Below are 24,103 nucleotides of genomic sequence, written 5' to 3' on the forward strand. Positions count from 1 at the left end.
TACAAGAAGTTATAGACGCGCCACCGAGCGACAGGGGGTAAGAGAAAGAATATTCATATAAAATTTGGGCAGCATAGGATTTTTTCTCTTTCACTTATAAATTTCGGTATTCCGCCGTCGCCTCCTACCTACCTATGATGCCACCCGATCGGTGATAAGGACAAAGCATGGCACTATTTTCTCTTTCCTCTTATAGGAATCGCAATAAGACTATTTTTCTCTATCAAAGAGTGTATTTACGAGTCTATACCGTCGCTAGCCGCATCAGAATAAGTACGCCCGAAATGTTTAAGATTCATAGTAAAGCGTGGCATCTCTGATAGTTTAAAATGAGTTCTCAGGTTCGTTAAGGAAAACCTGACGCTTTTGCGTAATGTTGTGTTATGGGTTTCCCGGGTTCCTAGACTATGCATATTGCATAAGGTGCCTGCAGGCATAAGGCAGGTAAAAACCCACTTCCCGAATAAAATCGAAATGTAGGTCAGTGTTTATCAACTATAGCGATTGTCGACTCAACATTTTTTTGTATGTTTGTTACCTCGGAACAACATCATGTGTAGGAAAATTCGGAAAAACCGATTTGGACAATTCTTTTTTGTTAAAAAGTATGTAGTTTCAAGTTGGCCTCATTTTTGTCAAATCCAGTTCTGATTACTTGTGATAATGGTATCCATGAACAATTGAGGGAACTCCTCAAATCTTAAAGGCATACCTACACATAACGATTTTAGTATTTTCACCAAGAAATCGAACATTTGCATTCAAAAAAGTGCCATTTGGTGAAGTGGAACTGCTGATGAAGACCAAAACGGAAATCTTTGGGATTGATGAGGGATTTTAAAATCGGATTTGGTGCGTTACTTTTCGAGTGTGAAACCTCGAGTTATGGTCATGACTGTCATGAGGCTATCACTCGTCTACGCTCAAGAATACTTATCCAATGCGCGCGCGCATATCATTATAACTCAACACGTGCTGTTTACTATCATGTCAGTCGGCCGCCAGCCGTCAAAGATGGCGGCGCGATGCGTGCTAGCGCTGTGTTTTGTTTTGCTAGTCGTTGACGCTAAGGTGTTCACGAGGTGTCAACTCACGAGGGAGCTGCTGAAGATTAATTTTCAGAGGACGTTTCTTAGTAATTGTGAGTACATTATATTAAATTTAATTAATATATTATCTTCATCTATGGGGAAAAATTATTTGTTTGTAGGTAAACACAAACGAAACAAAATGATGCTCGACTTGGCGGGGGCACTACCGTGCTCCCTGATAAGTGACTATTTTTAAACCTGTTTTTATATTTTGTCACATTATATTACACACGATGGTTTTCACGAAAAAGGATAATTTGCACTCCTCAATTTTTTTGTGCTCCATACAAAACTTTATTCATGGATCACTTATGGGATCACTTTGGGTCTTGAAAATTGTTTAAATTCGTGTATCATTCAAAGTACGTGCGTACTGTAATGACATTTCATATGTAAACACTGTCTGCTAAATTACCTGTTTAATTCCTAAACTGGAAGGTCATATTCCCTTGGACATTGGTATTTAATGTCAGTAGTTATACATGTAGTTTAGACAGTATTTTTGAAGATGGTGTCAATTTCTTTAATTCTTATCCCGGTATACATGCCGTGAAGTGTGATAATAAAACCTCTCTATTAATATCAGATATCTTAATGAAACAATTACTTTGAATTCTTGGTAAAGTTTTGGGCAATTATTTTATTACATGGAACGAGTTTTTTGTACTGAAAATATGACGAAAGTAACTTTATAAAATTCGTAGTTGAACAATGAACATTAAGTAGAATATATTACATTTTCGAGTGCTAATCTAACTTGACCTAAGCTAACTTATCAGCTCGCTCCTCATTACTTCCCGTTTATAACCATATGGGTAAGACTGAGATGAATGCAATCAATCTTGAGAGTAATCACGTAACTATTGTAAATGTGATGTATTTCATGAGAAATTGCCTCTCATCTGTCTTCAAAGAGATTATTCAACGTTTGTATATGCGTAATCTGTCAGGTGAATATGTCTATAATTATGTGAGGCAACTAAGTTGACAATTGGACCATTCTTCAATCAAAATTCTTCTATTAACGAATCAAATCTTACTCATCATCATCATCATCATTCGCTTGCCCTTATCCCATTCACTTGGGGTCGGCGCAGCATGTCTTTTCCGTCCATACCTCTTTCTCGCCCCTCATCTCATCATTCACTCGCGTTCGTTTCATATCATCTCTCACACAGTCCATCTTCCTCCCTCCCCCTTTTCCTCGGTTTTTCTCTAATCAAATTTTACTATAAAAAAAAACATCATGTAGGAATAACAGTATACAAACAATAATCATTACCGTCCATAGACATAGTATAGTAGTTATAGATATGAAACCGAGCTACGGTAAGAGAAAGACATATTCCATATTGACAGGTTAATGTATGGCAGCATTATCTCTCACAAAAGTATTAACCTTAGTAATATAAGTTAATCATTAAATTTAGATTAAGGTACTAACATTGAAAATGAGTGCACCATTTCGCCGTTAAACGCAAGTTTGGCGAAACTTGTATAAGTTTAAAATGTGTTATACTTTTTTGAAAATAAATTAAAAAAAAAAAAAAAAAAACACATATATATATATATATTCATATTCTCTTTTACTCTTATAAATTTCGGTATTTCGCCATTGCCTCCTACCTATGCTGCCATAACCCGACCATGAAAAAAAAACCCGGTCGGTGATAAGGACAAAGCATGGCACTATTTTCTCTTTCCTTTATAGGAATCGCAATAAGACTCTTTCTCTAACAAATAGTGTTACTGTCACATTTAATTTTCGGTTGAACTTCAAAATGGCGAAGATTTTTTTTTGTAATTTGCTCATTAATGTTGTTTAAAGTGTAATATTGATAGCTTATTATGCAGTGAACTAACGTGGAAGTGATAATAACGAATTAATCTTGAAACGCGTTTAATTATTCTTTAGTCAACACACTCAACACCCGGCAATTCATCGTGGCTATTTGTATACTAGACTTATATTGACCGGGATATAGACCGTGATTACCTTTTGTATTATTTATAAGTCAATATAAGTCTAGTGAAACTAACCGTGAATCATTCAAAACTCTATTTGTATACTATCACTTTACTAAGATAATTACCGAACAACGTTTGTAAAAATAAGTGTTCCGGTTTTCAAAACAAAGTTTTGCGCGGAACACTAAAAATTAACTACCTTTACATTATGGCTAAACCTCGCCTCTCATTAAGGAATGAATTCTAGCCAAAGATAGATATAACTCCGTAATAGATGGATACAGTCTAAGGAAAAAACGTGCCTCGAAAATCACGAAAATTTGGTTCTCGATCAGAGGGCGCCACTAGTTTTGGCCTAGTCTCGTATAGAGGGCGTTGACGGTTTCGTTTGTTATTTATAATTTTAACGCATATCAGTGAAAGAACATGGGTCAAAATCATATAAAAATAATTAATGCAAATAAAAAAATCATTTATCCATATTTAAATACATTTTAACGTATTTTTATAAATCTTCATTTTTAGTTTTAAAGTATGTCGATAGATGGCAGTGAATTTACAGCGGTTACAAAATTTACTATGACAGTACCGCTCTATCTAATTATATCCTCATTGATTCTAGCTAATCAACATATACAGCATGCAAAAGGAACACTTAAAATTAACTACCTTTACATTATTGCTAAACCTCGCCTCTCATTAAGGAATGAATAATAGCTTATTAAAATATACATCATGCAAAAGGAACACTAAAAATTTACTACCTTCACATTATGGCTAAACCTCGCCTCTCATAGGAATGAACTCTAGCTAATAAAAATTTACAGCATGCAAAACAATCTTCTTTCTAGCGCCCCGGCTTATTGCTACGGCTCAGGGAAGCCTGGGTTCCGCTTGGCAACTAATCACAAAATCTGACTTTCCAATACAGAGGGAAAACTAGGTCTTATTGGGATTAGTCCGGTAATCCGGTTTCTTCACGATGTTTTCCTTCACCGAAAAGTGACTAGCAAATACAAAAAAACATGTACAATTGTACACAAGTTCGAAAGAATTCATTGGTACGAGTACCTACGAGCCAGGGTTTAAATCCGCGACCTCCGGATTGAAAGTCGCATGCTCTTGTCGCTAGGCTACACCGCTTCCACAGCATGCAAAACAATATAGCAACAATAAGCACTTATGACTAAAATTATGTCCAAGGTCACCTTTGCTTACACTAATAACAATACAGTTATTGTTCCGATTAAGTTCGTCTGTCTGTCTGTCACCAGGCTGTATCTTATGAACCGTGATATCCGTGATAACCGTGTATTTCTCGCACTCGCACTCGCACTTGTCCGGTATTCAATTATAATCGACGACTTCGAGTATGACTGTGACTGTTTTTAGATTCCATTTGTTTACCCCAAAATCAAGCAAAGTTACTACCGCCGGATATAGTGCGTCACTATCCGGTATCCGAATAAGGGCCGCATTGATTGATTTGATTGCTTGATTAGGGCAGAATAAGGGCCGGATTGTCCGGATACCGGATAGTAACTGTTGGGAATTTGGACGCCTGATGTTTGCGTGCAGGCAAATAGTCGCCCGCACCTGATTGCTGACGTTTACTTGTTGGCCTACCCCTGTCGTTACATACGTCATACACTCAAGTTAACCTCTGTAAACTTTATTTGTTTTAATATACTTAAAAGTAATATCGAAGCCTTGTTTTTATTCCTACAGGTTATGGGCCGTCCCATTCCTGCCGTTAAATGTTAGTTTCGCGTTCCGATTAGTAAAAAGTTGTAAAAAAGTGAAAATAGAAATATCGCGTGCATAACCTCAAATTAGTTACCGCGCTCGCGACCGATTTCTACTTTTCAGATATTTCAGGGTGAATTTGTACAAAAAACATGTCGAACAGTAATTCATTGATGTCGATTGAGAAGCTTACTGGCAGAGATAATTGGGCTAGTTGGAGTTTTGCTGTAAAAGCTTACTTGCAGCATGAAGACTTGTACCAGTACATAGAAACTACACCGGAGCCCACCGATACCAAGTCAGTCAAGCAAGATGTCAAGGCAAAGTCAAAATTAATATTACTGGTAGACCCGATACTTTATATACATATTCAAGATGCTAAAAACGCAAAACAGGTTTGGGAAAATTTAGCCAAGGCATTTGAGGACAGTGGATTAACTCGGAAGGTGGGTTTGTTAAAGGAACTTATTAATACCAATTTAGAGAATAGTTCCTCCGTAGAAGACTATGTAAACAAAATAATGACAGCGGCACACAAATTAAGAAACATAAAATTTGAAGTTGACGAAGAATGGCTAGGCACCTTGATGCTGGCAGGTCTGCCCGATAAGTATCAGCCTATGATTATGGGTTTAGAAAGTTCAGGTATGAAGATTAGTGCTGACTTAGTGAAAAATAAGTTATTACAGGAAGTTAAAACGTCAGACACTACCGCACTTTATACAAACATTAAAAGTCAACCTAGAAATGACCCACAGAAGTTTAGAAAGGGGCCAAGATGTTTTTCTTGCAATCGTTATGGACATCTCAGCAGAAATTGTCGGAATAAAAAGCCAAATGGAGAGAAGAGCACCGGGTATGTAGCAGCATTTTCAGCTTTTTCAGCCGCCATGACCGATGACTCTGAACACTGGTATGTAGACAGTGGAGCTTCGATTCACCTTACAATGCGCAAGGAGTGGCTCACAAATATAACTCCTCCATCTGTAACAAGTATTAAAATAGCCGACCATCACAGATTAAAAGTTGAATGCAGCGGTATTGTATATATCCAAGTAAAGGTGAATGGCACTATTGAGACTATAAAGGTGAAAAATGTTCATTATGCTCCTGAGCTGAAAACAAACTTGCTCTCTGTCAGTGAAATTGTTGAAAACGATTGCACAATAGATTTTAATAAACAAGGCTGTGAGATTTATAACCAGAGTAAGCAATTAGTTGCAAAGGCAAAGTTAGTAAATAAAACATATCAGTTAATTACATGTGAAAATAAGGAATTGCGAGTAATGATGGCAAAGACAATAACTGATGATGATCCTTATTTGTGGCATCAAAGAATGTGCCATTTGAATTTTTCAAGCGTTAATAAAATACCGGACTGTACTGAAGGCGTAAAGTTGACACCGAGTAACAGCGATACAACTTGCATAACATGTCTTGAAGGCAAACAGACACGGCGACCGTTTCCTAATGAGGGCTCCCGGGCAACCAGTTTGCTAGAGCTTGTGCATAGTGATGTCTGCGGGCCGATGAAGCATGTTTCTTTGGGAGGAGCAAGGTACTATGTCACTTTTATTGATGATTTTTCTCGGAGAGTACATGTATATTTTATTAAAAATAAAAGCGAAGTATTTGAAAAGTTTGTGGAATTTAAGAATAGAGCAGAAAATGAATTGAACACAAAAATAAAAATCTTAAGAAGCGACTGCGGGACCGAATACAAAAACAAAATTTTTGAAACTTTTTTGAAGAAACATGGTATTTTGCACCAAACTTCTAATCCATATACACCTGAAAATAATGGTCTCAGTGAAAGGATGAACAGGACTCTGACAGAACGCGCAAAATGTATAATTTTAAATGCAAAATTGCAGGATACGTACTGGGCTGAAGCGGTTGGCACCTCAGCATATATTGTGAACCGCTCACCGTCCCGTGTTCTATCTTATAAGACCCCGCATGAAATATGGACTGGAAAGAAACCCAATTTAAGTCATTTGAGGATTTTTGGATGTCAAGCGATGGTGCATATACCCAAAGAAAAAAGAACAAAGCTTGAACCAAAGTCACGTAAGTTAATTTTTGTTGGATATAGCGACTGTACAAAGGGTTACCGCTTCATTGACCCTGTAAGCAAAAAAGTAATAATTAGTAGAGATGTTGTATTCCTGGAGGCTTCTGTTGAGAGAAACAAAGTTGATGATCTACCTGAAAAAAAGGAAGATGTTAGTAAAAAGGAAACTGTAACTAAGAAAAATGAAGACTGTAATAAAGAGAGAGAAAATAAGACTATAAACTTACCATTATTTGACGATGGGCTGGAATCTGCAAGCGGAAACACTGAAGATGAGGCAAGAGAAGTACAGGATGATTCGCAAAGATTTTCTATTTCAGATGAATCCGATCAGTTTGAAGATGGTCATGATGAAACATTCTTGCCTGATGAAACACTTCATACTTCACCACAACCTAGGATAAACTTAAGACCGATTCCACATCGACTGGAGAGGAGAGGAGATAATAAAACTGACCATGTACCTACCTCTCTCATATGTATGAGTGGAGAGTCTCCGATGAGTTTTTTAAATAGTGATCCGTTGAGCTTAGAAGAAGCTCTTCGCAGTGACAAAGTTAATGAGTGGAAGAAAGCTATGAACGAAGAATACCAGTCTTTGTTACAAAATAATACATGGACACTTGTAAACTTACCAGAAGGAAAATCAGCGATTCCCAGCAAATGGGTATATAAGACAAAATTAGATGCCAATGGAATGGTATCACGCTACAAAGCGAGGCTTGTAATCAAAGGCTACAAACAAGTTAAGGGCATTGATTACCATGAAGTTTATGCTCCAGTGGTCCGATATGGTTCAATAAGATATTTAATGGGTTTAGCTGCAAAATATGGACTTGCAATACATCAGATGGATGCAGTCACAGCTTTTTTACAGGGAGAAATAGAAGAAGAGATTTATATGTCTTTACCTCCTGGCTATCAAGACCAAAATAAAGTTTGTAGATTGAACAAATCCATATACGGATTAAAACAAGCTAGTAGGCAATGGAATAAAAAATTGAATACTGCCTTAATAGACATTGGAATGACTCGCTCAAATATAGATCCATGTGTTTACTACCGTATCATAAATAAAAATGATATGCTTTTTATAGCAGTGTATGTAGATGACCTGCTATGTTTCTTTAATAATGAGAAGACTTCACATATGGTGAAAGAAAAACTAAAAGAAAAGTTTTGCATGAAGGACTTAGGAATTGCAAAACAATGTATAGGATTTAAAATATCTCAAGATGTTGAAAATGAAATTTCTATAGATCAGTCTCTCTATATAAAAATGATACTCACTCGCTTCGGGATGAATAACTGTAAGCCGGTATGGACACCAACGGATGCAAATGTCAAGTTAAAGAAAGCTGAGACTCAAGAGGAAATATTGACAGATGTTCCATACCAAGAGATTATTGGCTGTTTGTTATATCTATCACAAGGAACTCGACCAGACATAACCTATATAGTGAATTCACTGAGTCGATACAACAGTCAACCTACCACAGAACATTGGATGGCGCTAAAACGTGTCATGAGGTACCTCAAAGGTACAATTAATATGAAACTTACCTACAAGAGGAATATGAGTGAGATGATTTCCGGATACTGTGATTCAGATTGGGCAAACGATGTTGAAGATCGTAGATCTTGCACCGGTTATATTTTTTTATTTCAGGGTGGTCCAATCAGCTGGAATTCAAAGAAGCAACAAACTATAGCATTGTCCACGACCGAGGCTGAATATATGTCTTTGGCTTCAGCAATCCAAGAAGCTCTTTGGTTAAAACAGCTAGAAGAAGAATTTCAGCCTGAACATAAAGGTATACCTATTACCCTTTATTGTGATAATCAGAGTGCGATTAGTCTTTCAGGAAATGCTGTCTATCACGCTCGCAGTAAACATATTGATGTCCGTTACCACTTCGTACGTGAGAAGATAGCTAGCAGACAAGTGGCCGTTAAATATAAAAGTACTGGAGACATGGTTGCCGATATTCTAACAAAGGGTCTCCAACGAGCGAAGCATGAATATTTTTCTGCGGCCCTGGGCTTGGCTCCAAAGCGTCTGCGTCCAGGAGAGGATGTTGGGAATTTGGACGCCTGATGTTTGCGTGCAGGCAAATAGTCGCCCGCACCTGATTGCTGACGTTTACTTGTTGGCCTACCCCTGTCGTTACATACGTCATACACTCAAGTTAACCTCTGTAAACTTTATTTGTTTTAATATACTTAAAAGTAATATCGAAGCCTTGTTTTTATTCCTACAGTAACCGAATATACGGTGCATCTCTACAAATGACTAACGATGTGCTAAAGCGTTATTTTTTTTATTGACATGACGTGACGAGATAAATGATACTTTTGCCCAAACCGACTTCGCCACGCTACAGTTTAGGTGCATTAACCTACCAGAGATACTTAGCATAATCTCGTATTCAGAATTAGAAAGAGAAAACTCACATCGAGCATTTACTTCATGACACCACATAATCTTACACAGCGTACTACGTAGGCGAATCACGCGAACGCGAAGCGATGCGGCGCGGGGTGAATCAATCCTTTGATACCTATAGAAGTGTCCTACGTGGGCGATCTCGTTGCGAACGCGAACGCTGTGGGCCCGCCGCGCCGCGCTGCGCCGCTTCACTTCGCGTTCGCGAGTTGTTCGCTTACGTAAGACGCAGCTAAGGCGGAGAACGCCGCCGCATTCCTGCCGCGATTATGACGTTCGTTCAGTCCCTCATTTTATCAAGAAAATTGACAGATAAAGCGTCGGGTGACAGACAACGACATGCGCTTACCTGTGGAGGTATTTCATAGTTCAACCCTTTCACCGCCACATAATACAAAAAAATGCAGTTGACATCCAAACTTCTCGTTTTTGTGCATCTGGTGTATTTCGGCATTTAAGCTAACAATATCATTATCTTTATTATCTCTTAAAAATCGTTTGCTTAAACAAATACCTATTAAAGATAAATAACAAGATAATATCATACATTTCTTGTAAAATGGCTAACTGTTAGGTTAATCTGCATATTCAGATATAGACAATAAGAGTCGTGAACTATAAAAATATCCTTGTTAGGTATATTGGGGTAATTTCGTAAGAGGCACAATTTAGACAATAGCAAGTTTCTAAAGATAAGATAAGATTTATTTTTTGTCAAAACCTTAATCTTGACTGCTTTGTCTTAAAGTTGGCTGGTAGAGAATGCCTTATGGCATTAAGTTCGCCTTTTGCCCATTAAGTAGGTTTTTTATGCAATAAAGTTTAAATGAATAATAAATAAATAAAACTGTGTACTTAGTTAGGTCTTATAAATGTCACATAAGTCTAACAACAGCTTGCTTGTTCATTTCTTTTAAACACAAAGTACACCCATTCTCTTACAACATATGTTCGCCATTCACTCCGGTCGCTAGCTGTAGGTGTATGTATACCGTGATTGCCATGATAAAAATTTCTTGTATCTCAAAAACTATCATGATACCCCGGTTCAACTGGTGCAGTACGAGGACAAGTCAAATTTACTATAAATAGGTATTTTTAAATGTTACAATCGCTTTAGAATAAAATGTGCTGAAATATTATTTGATATCACTAGTGCTGGTATATTTTTGCCCCGAAAAATCAGGATATGGTAATAACCCCGATACACCTTACTTTTATACGCCTCTCAAGCATATGAGTGTTTAGGGAATATTTCCAGCAACAAAATTGAAATTTTCAATTTCGACTCGCAAAATTGAATTATGTAACGATTTAGAGGCCATTTGCAATACATTGTAGAATAATATTTAATTGTTAATACAGAATGCGACCTTTATAGTATTTTATTACGAAATTCTGTAGGTATAAAATTAGGTACGGTACTTGATTGTTATCAAGTGTGTTATTTGCTTCAGCGACAATAAAATATAAGATGACCACTTTGCGAGAGCAAATACCTAAAATAAAGTATTGAGAGAAATAAAACAATCGGCAGTTAAATATTTACGTGCACTTACATGTAGGTAATAATAATGTCTCTGTAAATAATAATGCATTACCATATCTAATATAATTAAGACCCATCTTTGTGAGTTACTAAAACATAGTACTCTTATATATATATTTTGACGGAGTTAATTTTAAAAAAAGGTACACAGTACCCTGTGGGATACCTCCCGTCATATCACAAAACGCAAAATTAGTCGTAACATTTGATAAAACTATAAATCAGACACAGTGAATTGAATAGGGATATCATAAATTCGAAAGTAAGTCTGTCTGTCTGTTTATTACCTGTTCACATTTCAAGCTTAAACCGCTGTACTGATTTACATGAAATTTGGTACGTGAGGCCTGAGGAAGGACATAGGATAGTTTTTATCCATCATTATCATCATCCACACAGACGAAGTCGCGGGCAGAAGCTAGTATAAAAGTAAAAAAAAAAAGTAAAGTAAAGTATAAAAGTGTCTACAGACGACCCGACCGCACCGGACCGCGACCTTTTTGCGGTGCGGTGCGGCGCACGTATCAATCGTATCTAACTAAGGTGGTCGCCGTACGTGCGTTAAGGACGCAGCTATAAGTTACAGCGAGTAAGAGATATTTTGACCGCACCAAAGTCGCTATCCGGTGCGGTAGTCTGTTAGGGCTTAAATGGGTAACCCACGCCCTTGTAACAGCGTTTAAAGGGTAAGTATATATCCATACGTTATGACATCCCTTTACGATCAGGGTCGTAAGTTGTTTGTCATGGTATAAAAAAAACATCATTCAAGGGGAAACAATAGCATACGGGGAAACCCGCGACAGAGGCGTGGTGATGGAACGCAATTTTGTCATGTAACACGACGTTGTATTGTCATGCGTCGGGCGAGTCAAAGTCAAGGTCTGGCGAAAACCAGAGTGAGTAATAACTATTTATTTAGAAATAATACTACAACAAAATAAATAAACATAAATTATCTTTATTTATTTTAATATTGATTCAGGCAAAAAGTCCATAACCTTAACATATTTCACTAGACTAATATCGATCGGAATATAAACCGCTCTTAACATATTCATCCACATATCCATTTCAAAAATGTTTTACTAAAAATACTTTTTAGATTAAAATGACGAGTGTGAAAAAGTATTATCGAGCGGCAAGCTACCTCGAATGGGACGCTCTCTGACAACCGCGCATGCGGCGGGCCGCCATTTTTAATATGGAAAACACGCCGCATTGCGGCTGCGCGCCGCACGGCGCGAAAATTTTAAATATTAGTTTGCAGTTCGAGGGGTTATAACATCCACTGGTAGGTTGATCAAATTGACTCGCCTTCGCTAGTCAAGCGTCAGTAATGACATCCATGAGGAAAATCCTTGAATGATAGTACAATAACGGGTTCATCAGCTTGTCTAATTTCGACTTTTACAATAATAATGATTCTGCGAATTACATTTCCCAAACAAAGCGGTTGAACACATTTATGTAGTACATCATCAGGGAACTATACCTGGTAACATAACATATATTTTTAAGCTACTCAAGGGCAAATTATGCCTATGTGCCCGATATACCTATCTATAGGTATAGTATGAATATTCTCAAAGGATTTTTAAGCCTTAGACCCTAATCCGTTAAACAAAAGCCTTTGTTTCTTTTATGGAGAGGCGCCTTAGTCGCGTGCCGAGCGCGTGACAAAGCAACCATGTCGTTAAAAAGCAACCATCGTGATAGTATTAAGGTTCAAAATGTAACAGCTCATTCGGAGATAACGAGTTTGGGTAATGCAGGACGATCGGTTGCCTGTGTGTGGCTTCAGAATGAACTGTTACATAAATTTGAACCATATAAATGTTAGGACGGTAAAATTTCTTTTTAAAAGTGTTTGTGTCCGTTCAGTCAGTAGCGGTAGCATTGGTAACCGCTGAAGAAAAGAAACAAAGGCTTTTGTTTAACAGATTAGGGTGTGAGGCGTAAAAATCATTTGAGAAAACTCATACTATAAGTGTGGCGCCGGCGTCGTTCGCCGCGACTGCTGGCCGAGCCGCACGGGCGCACCAATCTGCTCGGTCAGGCGCCGCTAACGCGCGCTGTGCGGACCCTCTATATAACATCGGAAAATATTGACATATTCTCATGTTCTCTAAATGAATTCACAAAATCAGGATTGTATATTATTATGTGTGTAATAGACGTTACATGTTTTTTATTAATAGTTTTTACACTGTATTGTCCTAGGTTCACCTGTATAAATAGTTGTAAGTGTGGAAAAAACATTGGGCACCTTTTGCCAGTCGTATTTTACTCAATTGTAAGAGCTCTTGGCTCACGACTGCTCCTAGTGCTCCTAGTAGTCATGTAATAATGAAACAAAATAATAAAAAAGCCTTATATTTCGAGTCTAAGTTAATTACATTAAATAAGTCAGGTTTGTTACAGTAAAGCATTTATATAATTTATTTAGTATGTATTCTTAGTATGTCAATTTAAATAAGTCAATTTTTCACATATATTATAAAGTAATTTGATATTATAATCTATAACAAAAATTAAGTTTGCGGACAAGAACCCCTCATCGGGTGAAGGCCTCCTCCAAGGACTTCCATCTATCCCTGTTTATAGCTATATATCTCCAGTTTGTACCGACCGTTTTATTTATGTCATCAGTCCAGCGGCTATTTAGTTTCCCGGACCGTCGTTTGCCTGCAGGTCCTTTCCAGGTGCACAAGCACAGAATAAGTAATAGTACTACCGTACAGAAAATAAACTTCCTCCAAAACCAAAGTTTGACATCGATTCAGGGACGAATCATGCTGTCCCTTTCTTATGTATGGTACGATAGCACCAATTTTGACAACCCTAAATAGCCTAAATAGGCTATTTATGGTTGTCGAAATTCAAGTCATTTTCTTATCTGTGGTCGTGCATGCAAAGGGACTATACCGCTCATCAGCATTAACGTCACCGTATTATTGGAAATTTAATTAGCTTATTTACTTTGCTTTAATCAGCTTCATTATAGCGAGCGCTGAAAATTGTATCCGTTTTCCTCATATCATTACCCCATATAGTATTATGGTTCATGCATTAACCGCTGTAACAAGTATTGAAACACCGGTTTGAATTTGGTATTTGTTTCAATACGGTAATCAATAGGGACAATCAATCAATCAATATCAATCAATCAATATATTTTATTTCAGACTAATGTCCATAGTGTTAGTGTACATTCCCTTAAGCCTATGTTAGTTAAACCTATACTAACTAATAATAACTTATAAACTAAGCCTCTGGATCCCATATGTACATTGTCCCAATGTTTCCAGAAGGCGCAAGCAGGTGACTAACACTAGGCGCACGAGGCTGTTGGAACTGTCTCGCACGCGACGCATCAGGGAGGCAGTTCTTTTGCGTATTATCGCACCGAAGCAGTCTGTACGCGCCTCCGCGAACATACCTGACGAGCTGCAAAAACGAGGCAGTCCCAACAGCATCCTGAACCCATTGTTGAACTGGACAATGACATGCTGATTTCGATTACAAAATTTGAAAATTTGTGGTGTAACATTTTGTCACAATAACTCGACACAAAAAAAGAAACGAAAAAAAAATCTTGTTTTCCTTACTTCACGATGGCTCCAACTTGATTGTGACGTCACGTCAGCACGTCACGATCAAGTACCGTTTAATAAGGGGCGTTTCGCGCGTAGAGTACTTTGACTGTCATGACTGTGATTGTCAGACTATTGCTTTGCTACTTTGTTTAATTTTATAAATAAAAAAATAAAAAAAACATTTAATTCAGAAAACATAGGTTCCATAATATGGTTAGTAACTCTTTACTAAGTACACAATTCTTTATTTAATAAATAGTCAATCAAATATACAATTATACATCACAATAACAAATTACTCTTACTCTAAACTATACTATCCTAGAAACTAACACTAATAAAAAAAGACCACTTCAGCCGTCCCGAAAATCGTCCCGCGACCCCCCCCGATGCAAAGGTGCCCATGACGCTCGCCGCGTTGCCACGTTGAACCGCGATGGACAATCTTTGCATCAGGAAGGACCCAGAGCGAGGATCCAAACCCCTCTCCCGCATGCGTCTCCCCACTTCCCCGAAAAAGGCCTTGGCCTCCGTACACCAGCACCCCGTAATTTCCACTGCAAGAGGGACAAATAAATAGTTCGCCAGGACCTCATATTTCTCCCGCTTGCGAGCTGCAGCCAACTCGGCTGCTGCCCCTGCCGTTCTCACAGTACGGCCAATATGCGACGCCGCGAAAGTGCTGACGCACGTTGCGTCCCACACTAAACATTTCCCCCTCTCCCAGGGAACCAAAGTTAACTCTTTACTTAAGAACTATGTTAGAATATTATTAAAAGGAAAGGAAAACTAAACTAAACTAAAATAAAATTAAAATTACAAAACAAAAACATATAAGATGCGACCACCCCCTCTATACACCCCCTTATAGTTTGTATACATTTTTTTGTCCAATTTGTTTTGATAAATTGCTTATTTTCTATTTATTTGACTAGAAGATTCTGTTATAAAATTAAATATGTGATTATGTCTATTTCTTAGTAAACCAAATCAACAGAATCACTTACCATCAGGTGGGATCGTGGTCAAACGCCTGCCTATTCATCATAAAAAAACAGAACCAACCATTTTCAAATGCTATTTTAAGCGTAAAATATTTTCGATTGCCACATAAGTATGTGTTCGTAGATAAATAGGTACTTACGTTGTTATCATAATGATAAAGATGATGGGACGTTATCTCAAGTCGATTGAGATTCTCGACGACTTCCCACGAATTCTGATAGATAACGTTTTAGACATATTTTCTAATTAGAGTTTTGAATGATTCACGGTTAGTTTCACTAGACTCATATTGACCGGGATATAGACCGTGATTACCTTTTGTATTATTTGTGAGCTCCCGATATTTCGACGCAGTTACATGCATCATGTTCACGGGTGAATGAAGATAGCGGGTGGGTGTCAAAGTTGTGTAGACAGCGCTCTGTCGCGAAATATCGGGAGCTCACAAATAATACAAAAGGTAATCACGGTCTATATCCCGGTCAATATAAGTCTAATGTTCTCTAATGTTCCCGATTTCAAATGTTATTGGAAAATACGCTTTATTTACGTAAATATATACAGTGGCACTACGTAAACGAACGTTTTATGTGATTTAATATATGTTCTATAGATTATTATAAACAGTTGTTTCCAGAGAGCTTTAGAGTTAAAAACCCAAAGCCTATAGGTTTAGTGCTGACTTAGAGCTAAATGACGTCGCTTAGTACAGTTATGGTCTTTTGTCCTTTGATCTTCTACCTTAACTTAAACGTAATTAAGTCAAGAAATTAAGTAAGTTTAATCAAGCCGCCCAATTGTAATCTGAGGAGCTTTAAATATAAAATAAGATAGGAAATAAAATGTAATCACAACATCTACTAATCAAATAATATATACAGGGTGTCCTTAGCTTAGCCATTCGACAAACCCTAAAATCCCACGTAGGGTTACTACTTCTCAGGAATGCTGTAACGTTAATATTTTTTAATGGAATAAAAGATAAAAAAATAAATTTTCAAACAACAGTTATTTCCAATAATCGATAACAAAAATAAACAATCTGTATCAATCATGTATGCTTTTTACAATTTGTTGGAAAATGTGCGGCAATGATGACATTTGTCAAAAGTCTTATTAGTGTCATAAATAAAAAAACCGGCCAAGTGCGAGTCGGACTCGCCCACCGAGGGTTTCGTACTTTTTAGTATTTATTGTTATAGCGGCAACAGAAATACATCATCAGTGAAAATGTCAACTGTTTAGCTATCACGGTTCATGAGATACAGCCTGGTGACACGTCCCGTCCCGTCTCGTCCCGTCCGGTCCCGTTTTTACCCTTTCTGTACGGAACCCTAAAAAGATAATCAAAAAGGTCGACGAAGGTTTCATACTACTTAGTACCTCAGGAGCTACTAACACATACAGGCTGCTCCAAAGTAAAAATTCGTAATTTGTTAATTACTTCGTAACCGCTACACCGGTCGTTATGATACTGTGTATAGTGGTTCTAAATACCCTAATGCATATATACATTTCGGCTGTGTCCAATGGCTAGGGACACCCACAGAAATAAATATCTTCTTCTTCAGTCGGTCCCTCAATGCTGAGGATCGGGACATCATGTCCTTCTGTTGAAGATCAGGTTCCTCCATAGGCTAAATATATTAAATCTGTGGAGCTTACTGTGGGACTAGGTCGATATGTGCAAGATTGTCCTAAAATATTTATTTATCTATAAATGTTAAATAATTTGTTCTGCTTCTTGTTTCAGGGGTGTGCCTAATAGAGCAGGAGAGCGACAGAAACACTGCCGCGTTAGTCACTAAGTCTGCGCGAAGAAAATATTACGGATTGTTCCAAGTAAGAAGCCTTTGTACCTAAATTTATATGAATTTCATGTTAACAATTTTTGTTTTGTACAATAAAGTGATCTACTACTACTACTACTAATACTACTACTACTACTACTACTACTTCTACTACTACTACTACTACTACTACTACTTCTACTACTACTACTACTACTTCTACTACTACTACTACTACTACTACTACTACTACTACTATTACTACTACTTCTACTACTACTACTACTACTACTACTACTACTACTACTACTACTACTACTACTACTACTACTACTACAACTACTACTACTACTACTACTACTATTACTACTACTTCTACTTCTACTACTACTACTACTACTACTTCTACTACTACTACTACTACTTCTACTACTACTACTACTACTACTACTACTACTACTACTACTATTACTACTACTTCTACTACTACTACTACTACTACTACTACTACTACTACTACTACTACTACTACAACTACTACTACTACTACTACTACTATTACTACTACTTCTACTTCTACTACTACTACTACTACTACTACTACTACTTCTACTACTACTACTACTACTTCTACTACTACTACTACTACTACTACTACTACTACTACTATTACTACTACTTCTACTTCTACTACTACTACTACTACTACTACTACTTCTACTACTACTACTACTACTTCTACTACTACTACTACTACTACTACTACTACTACTACTACTACTACTACTATTACTACTACTTCTACTACTACTACTACTACTACTACTACTACTACTACTACTACTACTACTACTACTACTACTACTACTACTATTACTACTACTTCTACTACTACTACTACTACTACTACTACTATTACTACTACTTCTACTACTACTACTACTACTACTACTACTACTACTACTACTACTACTACTACTAAACTATATTTAAATTACTTCGTCTTTTAAAAATTGCTTCCAACTTTAAATTGCGAGGAAACCCGACTAATCCAATTGAGATACGATATGGATCGGATATGTCATCAGTGTCTAAAGTGACGTTTTTGTCTGAAGAAACTTCACTTTTGACACTGACATCTATAAACATAATCTATAAAGCTATCTTAAGGTTCGAATCAGGCCGCTAGTTTATTATATTGCCTTTACTATAATATCGATACAATTCTTAATTGCGGTTCAACGCGGAAACGCAGCGAGCGTGTTGGGAACTTTTGCGCCTGGAATGACCCGGGGTGGGTTATTTGATTAGTTGTTATTGTGCTTTTATGTTGACATTTTTTATTTATTTTATTTATTCATTTAATTTAATAATTGACATTGTAATTGTATTTAGAATTATGATTTAGTTTAGTAGTAATACTGTAGATATATTGTATGTATGTACCTAAATAAATGTTTGATTCTTAATACAATACAATACAATACAAATACTCTTTATTGCACACCTCAATAAAAGAAAACAATACAAAAGAAAACAAAATAACAAGCAGAGGTAAACAACAGGCAGTCTTAATATGTAACTTGTTGATTTTTCCTTTTGTGTAGATAAGATAGGTAACTTTTGAAGCTTTTGACATTAACATACATCATATAATTTCATTTCAAATCGACGTGTTTGTCATAATAGTTAATCAGAGATCTGTTTGCTAGCTTTTGTTTCCTGTTCTGCAGATTGGCAGCGAGTGGTGCAAGGAAGGAAAGAAAGGCGGCAAATGCGACATCACTTGCGAAGGTGAGCAGGCGTTACAGATTCAGAAACCGTACGAATTGATTATTCATATCAAGGGCCTGACACTCTTTGATAGAGAAAGATAGTCTTATTGCGATTCCTATAAGAGGAAAGAGAAAATAGTGCCATATATGCTTTGTCCTTATCACCGACCGGGTGGCATCATAGGTAGGAGGCGATGGCGAAATACCGAAATTTATAAGTGAAAGACAAAAAATCCTATGCTGCCCAAATTTTATATGAATATTCTTTCATTTACCCCCGGTCGCTCGGTGGCGCGTCGATAACTATGTCTATGATTCATATGAAGCCTTTACCTATAGATACGTCATTTAATATGTCGAGATTGCATATAAACCTTGTAGAAACTAAGACGTTTTAAGTGTGTTATCTTCGGGATGATTAGGATTCAAATGGTATCAATAAACACTTCCTGGTTAATACGATGAAATAATTACTAAGTTTATATGGTATATGCGCATATGAAGGATATGGTCGGAATATTCGCTGTCAACGGGTAAGTCTCGCTAGCTCAGTTGGTAGAGCGGCGGGCTGGTATCCCGCAGACCTGAGTTCGAGTCTCGCCCGGCACAATGCGTTTTCTCCTATATTTATTATCATTTTGGTATCTTTTGCAGACATTTCTGCTTAATACAATTTTTTTTGTGGCAAACAAGCATACGGCCCGCCTGATATTAAGCAGTCTCCGTAGCCTATGTACGCTTGCAACTCCAGAGGAGTTACCCTTGTTGAGCTCTGGCAACCTTACTCACCGACAGGAACACAACACTATGAGTAGGGTCTAGTGTTATTTGGCTGCGGTTTTCTGTAAGGCGGATACTTTCCCAGTTGGGCTCTGCTCTAGATCTGGAATAACATCAGCTGTGCTGTGCCCTACCACACAGAGCGAGATGACGTTCACACTTTCACAGTGCCCATATCTCTCTTTTGGAAGTAGTTTAAGGACATACCCAGGTCCAAAATTTTAGATTTGATACTTAGTTGAGGTAATAAGCTCAATTTCTATTTGTTTTCAGTGTTACTGGACGATGACATTAAAGACGACAGCGCCTGCGCGTTGAAAGTGTTCGAGCAGGAAGGATTTAAGTACTGGTCCAAATGGGAAGCTCGGTGCAAAGGACACGTGCTACCTGATATTGAGAAGTAAGTTGAGACATGTAGGTACTAGAGTTACCGCATTTGACGACTGATATCATAAATCTCTTTCACTCTTATTAATTTGGTCTTATTAAGGATAAAAGAGATACACGACCAACATCTTGAGAGACTCGCTACGTGGTTGGATCAAGGGTCAGATGCAGAAGGCGGTGATCTTGGACACGGCGCGGATATTTAACACGTTCAAATACTTTAAAAATTATCAAACGTTTTTATACCCTACTTTTGCATACAAATTTCATTTAGCACCACTATTTTGGAGGCAGATAAGCTCTTGCTAGCTCTTAATCTAACTTGACTTCACTTTTTGTGTATAAATTTTAGATATTTCTACTTTATTTGCAACATAAGAAAATATAGGTTTCGGTTTTTATGTAAGAGGCTGTATGTTCCTAGTGTCTATTTTTTCTCATTACAATCTCGTGTTTTTCTGCTTTCCGTTAATTAACGTCTCCGCAACATTTCAAAAACAAAAAACTAATTGATTCTTGATATATTAACATTGTCACAAGTTTCTTTAGCCTAATCGAATTTTCCAAGGATTTTGGTGCAAAGTGATTTCGCTCAGTCATTGTTTAAAGCTCGTTATCATGAAAACGAATTACAGAATTGACAACTATTGTGATATCATATGTTCCTCATACTGTAGCGATTTTAATTTAAGTAAACAAAAAAAATAAAACCACCCGTGACAAAAATTATAAGCAAAAATGTGTGCCCAAGTTTTGACGTATTTAAGCTTTATAATAACAATAAAGTACCATACTAACTGTCTAGTCTCGCAATATTGCAAGTCAGTTAATATTCGCAATTTGTGTTTGGAGCATTCCACCAGATTGTCGCTAACTATAGCGTATTCAACACTGATACTTGGGTGTATTGGTTTTACTGAGTTGTTATTGTGTTAGCTGTTTATCACACTGGAAACTTTTGAACCGGAATTTCGGTTTTTTAAAGTGAATCTTTTATTCTATCGCCTCAAATCTTTTGGTCTTTAGCATGTTGCATTACAGAATTACAGTATTAGTAAAATTCTACTTTATTTCTACATAGAGTTCATAGTCTTTGAAATAAGCTTCGTTATTCTAAGGTTACAATACTTAATTATGTTTATGTTGTGGATACATTTGTGTAATTTGTACTTGTGAATGCATTTGCGTTTGACTGCATTCGCAAATGTCCAAAAAGTTAATTATTTAAATAATACTCTCTAATATCTTTTACAAACTTCTTACACGGCGTAAAATTATATTTGTGTCATTCTCAATCAAAAGGGTACTTATTGTTGGTTGTCAATAAGGCGCTATTTCCATATAGCTTTAATTTGATATCAACCTTATCGACAAGCGACAATGTGGTACCTTTTGGTTGAAAACGTCACATTTGATCTTATACTAATCCTACAGAACATAGGCTTCTATAAACGTCATCAGTGTTCCAGTATGATAACCGTCTAAGACGACTCACGGGCCAATTCGAACAATGCTTATAATATGTTACACCGATATGACACCGACAGCATAACCTTATAAGCATTGTTCGAATTGGCCCGTCAGTAAAACCAAGACGCTCAAGTTACGATGTAGAATGTTCTCAACTTAACCAAATTAGTTAACCCGGTGACGGCGAGGTGGTCGATAAGTCTTTAACAAGATGTCCGGGTTGCACTATGGCTACAAGCTCAAACTGTTTGTGTAAAGGCTTCTACAAACTTTGCAATAAATGGCATTGTAGGTAATTGCTGGCTGAGTAGTTCTATTAACCGATCAAAGCCGCAATGTATTGTATATAGGTATGTAAACGTATGGTCAGCATTTTATTTTTAATTCTGTTAATACTTTTGTTTTAAGGTGTCCGGACTGGAAATACCCGCCGTCCAGATCATCAGTATCACCAGGCCGGGACAAGCGAAGAGTCAAGCGATCCAAGCGATCAAAGAACGGCTTGAGAAGACTTTTTATTCCGAACAACAATGCGAAGAATTTGTAAATACTGTTAATATACCTGAGGCTTAACTATTTTTCTTTTATTTTATTTTTTCCTGAGCCAAGTAAACTGCCGCGTGGGCACCAAACATGGTGCAGCGTCAGGGCAGACCCTTGAAGGAGATGACGGCACGACATTGACGTTTTTCGGAAAGATTGGAAACATGGCGACTTGAACTCACGGCCTCTGGATTATTATAAGTTTAATAGCATCGTTGGCAGACGTTTCTGCTAAACTTGGTAAATAGTAGATTGTGTAGCAAAATGACATATTTACGGCGAGGGCGTACATTGAATCCTGCGGGCTCAGCACGGTTGCATTTTTATCGCCTGTCACGATGCCTGTCACGTTCTAACAAGTATGTAAGTGCGAAAGTGACAGGCATAGTGACAGGTGATAAAAATGCAACCATGCTGACATCGCTGAGCGTAGTGAGGGATTTAAGTGTTAACGCCCAAGGTGGAAATAATTTTGCTACCATGTGACACATACTGTTTTTCACATCACCTATGAGGAAATTGTTGTGTTCCAAAATATTATTTAACCTAAAAAAATTGTATGCAAGAAAGAATAAAAATCAGGTCAGAAACAAAAGGGTAGAACAGAAAAGTGCTACTTTGATCCGTCCTAGCAGGGAAGAAAAGTGCCACTTTGATCCCTCCTAGCGGGGAAGAAAAAAACCCTTTTTTGAATAGGTGATGTGAAAAATTAATTTAGCAATATATAAACATACAAAACGTCAAATAAACCTATGAATACAAATAATTACATGAAGTAACTATTAGTCAACCCCGTTCGTTATCGCTCCCGGTGCAAAAGTGCCCATAATGCTCACGGCATTGCCCCGCTGGATGGCTATGGACAGCCTCTGCACCAGGAACGATTCGGAGCGGGGGTCCTCTCCCTTTTGTCTAAGTCGACGGTCTATGTCACGCACAAATTGTTTTACAAATTTAGCAATTAACAATTATTTTATTATTGTGTTAAGTTGTTTAACACATTCATTGCCACCCAGCCACACAAGACATCCGCGGCAGGCGACAAAAATTTCGTCATATAAAGCTGTAGTACAACGCGGCGGTCCCGACTATCGGGAAACCATAAAATACCCGATAATCGGGTTTTCGGCATTGAATGAAGTCGGCATAGAAGTCTAATTTAAAAATTTACTTTACGTTTCCCTACATTTTCGTGAAATTTTATAATTGAATCAAGAAAAAGTATCTACGTTAAGATTTCGACGAAAATGTGGTTTCAAATAAATGTAATCTAAAGAGTAGTGATTTACGAAGGAGAGGAATGCTCTGATTAAATCCATAAAGTAGACTCCCAATCGGGACCTGGGAAGCCTTAAAGATGGAGGATCGTATTTGATACTTTACGATTACGGCTTGATGTTTCAACTTGGGGTTTATAAGGTTTTTTTAGGTTTCATACTTTCAAAATCAGAATAAGGTAATACATAATTTTGCAGACAAATCTGTTATTCATTTAATTGTGCCTCCAAAGCTTCAATTACGGTTTTTGATATAAAACTCCACCTGAAAAAATCAGAATAGTCTCAATTTAAGTATATACAAAGATAGATATAACTCCGTAATAGATAGATACAGTCTAAGGAAAAAACGTGCCTCGAAAATCAAGAAAATTTGATTCTCGATCAGAGGGCGCTACTAGCTTTGGCCTACTGTCGTATAGATGGCGTTGACGGTTTCGTTTGTTATTTAACAATCTTAACGCATATCAGTGAAAGAACATGGGTCAAAATCATAAAAATTATTAATGCAAATAAAAAAAATCATTTATCCATACTTAAATACATTTTATCGTATTTTTATAAATCTTCATTTTTAGTTTTAAAGTGTGTCGACAGATGGCA

At 37.2% G+C, this 24,103-nt stretch overlaps 1 protein-coding gene across 1 annotated transcript; it reads left to right on the plus strand.

Annotated features, from left to right (window-relative positions):
* The first annotated feature begins 981 nt into the window (after positions 1-981).
* On the plus strand, positions 982-22,253 carry LOC134755093 (lysozyme-like). The gene is made up of 5 exons (XM_063691574.1): positions 982-1,141; positions 17,232-17,320; positions 19,002-19,062; positions 20,097-20,223; positions 22,089-22,253. The coding sequence occupies exons 1-5, from the start codon at positions 988-990 to the stop codon at positions 22,225-22,227; spliced, it is 570 nt and encodes a 189-aa protein (XP_063547644.1). The 5' UTR covers positions 982-987; the 3' UTR covers positions 22,228-22,253.
* The last annotated feature ends 1,850 nt before the right edge of the window (positions 22,254-24,103 follow it).

The sequence above is a fragment of the Cydia strobilella genome, chromosome 2, assembly GCF_947568885.1.
Source record: "Cydia strobilella chromosome 2, ilCydStro3.1, whole genome shotgun sequence".
Taxonomy (NCBI): Eukaryota; Metazoa; Arthropoda; class Insecta; order Lepidoptera; family Tortricidae; genus Cydia; species Cydia strobilella.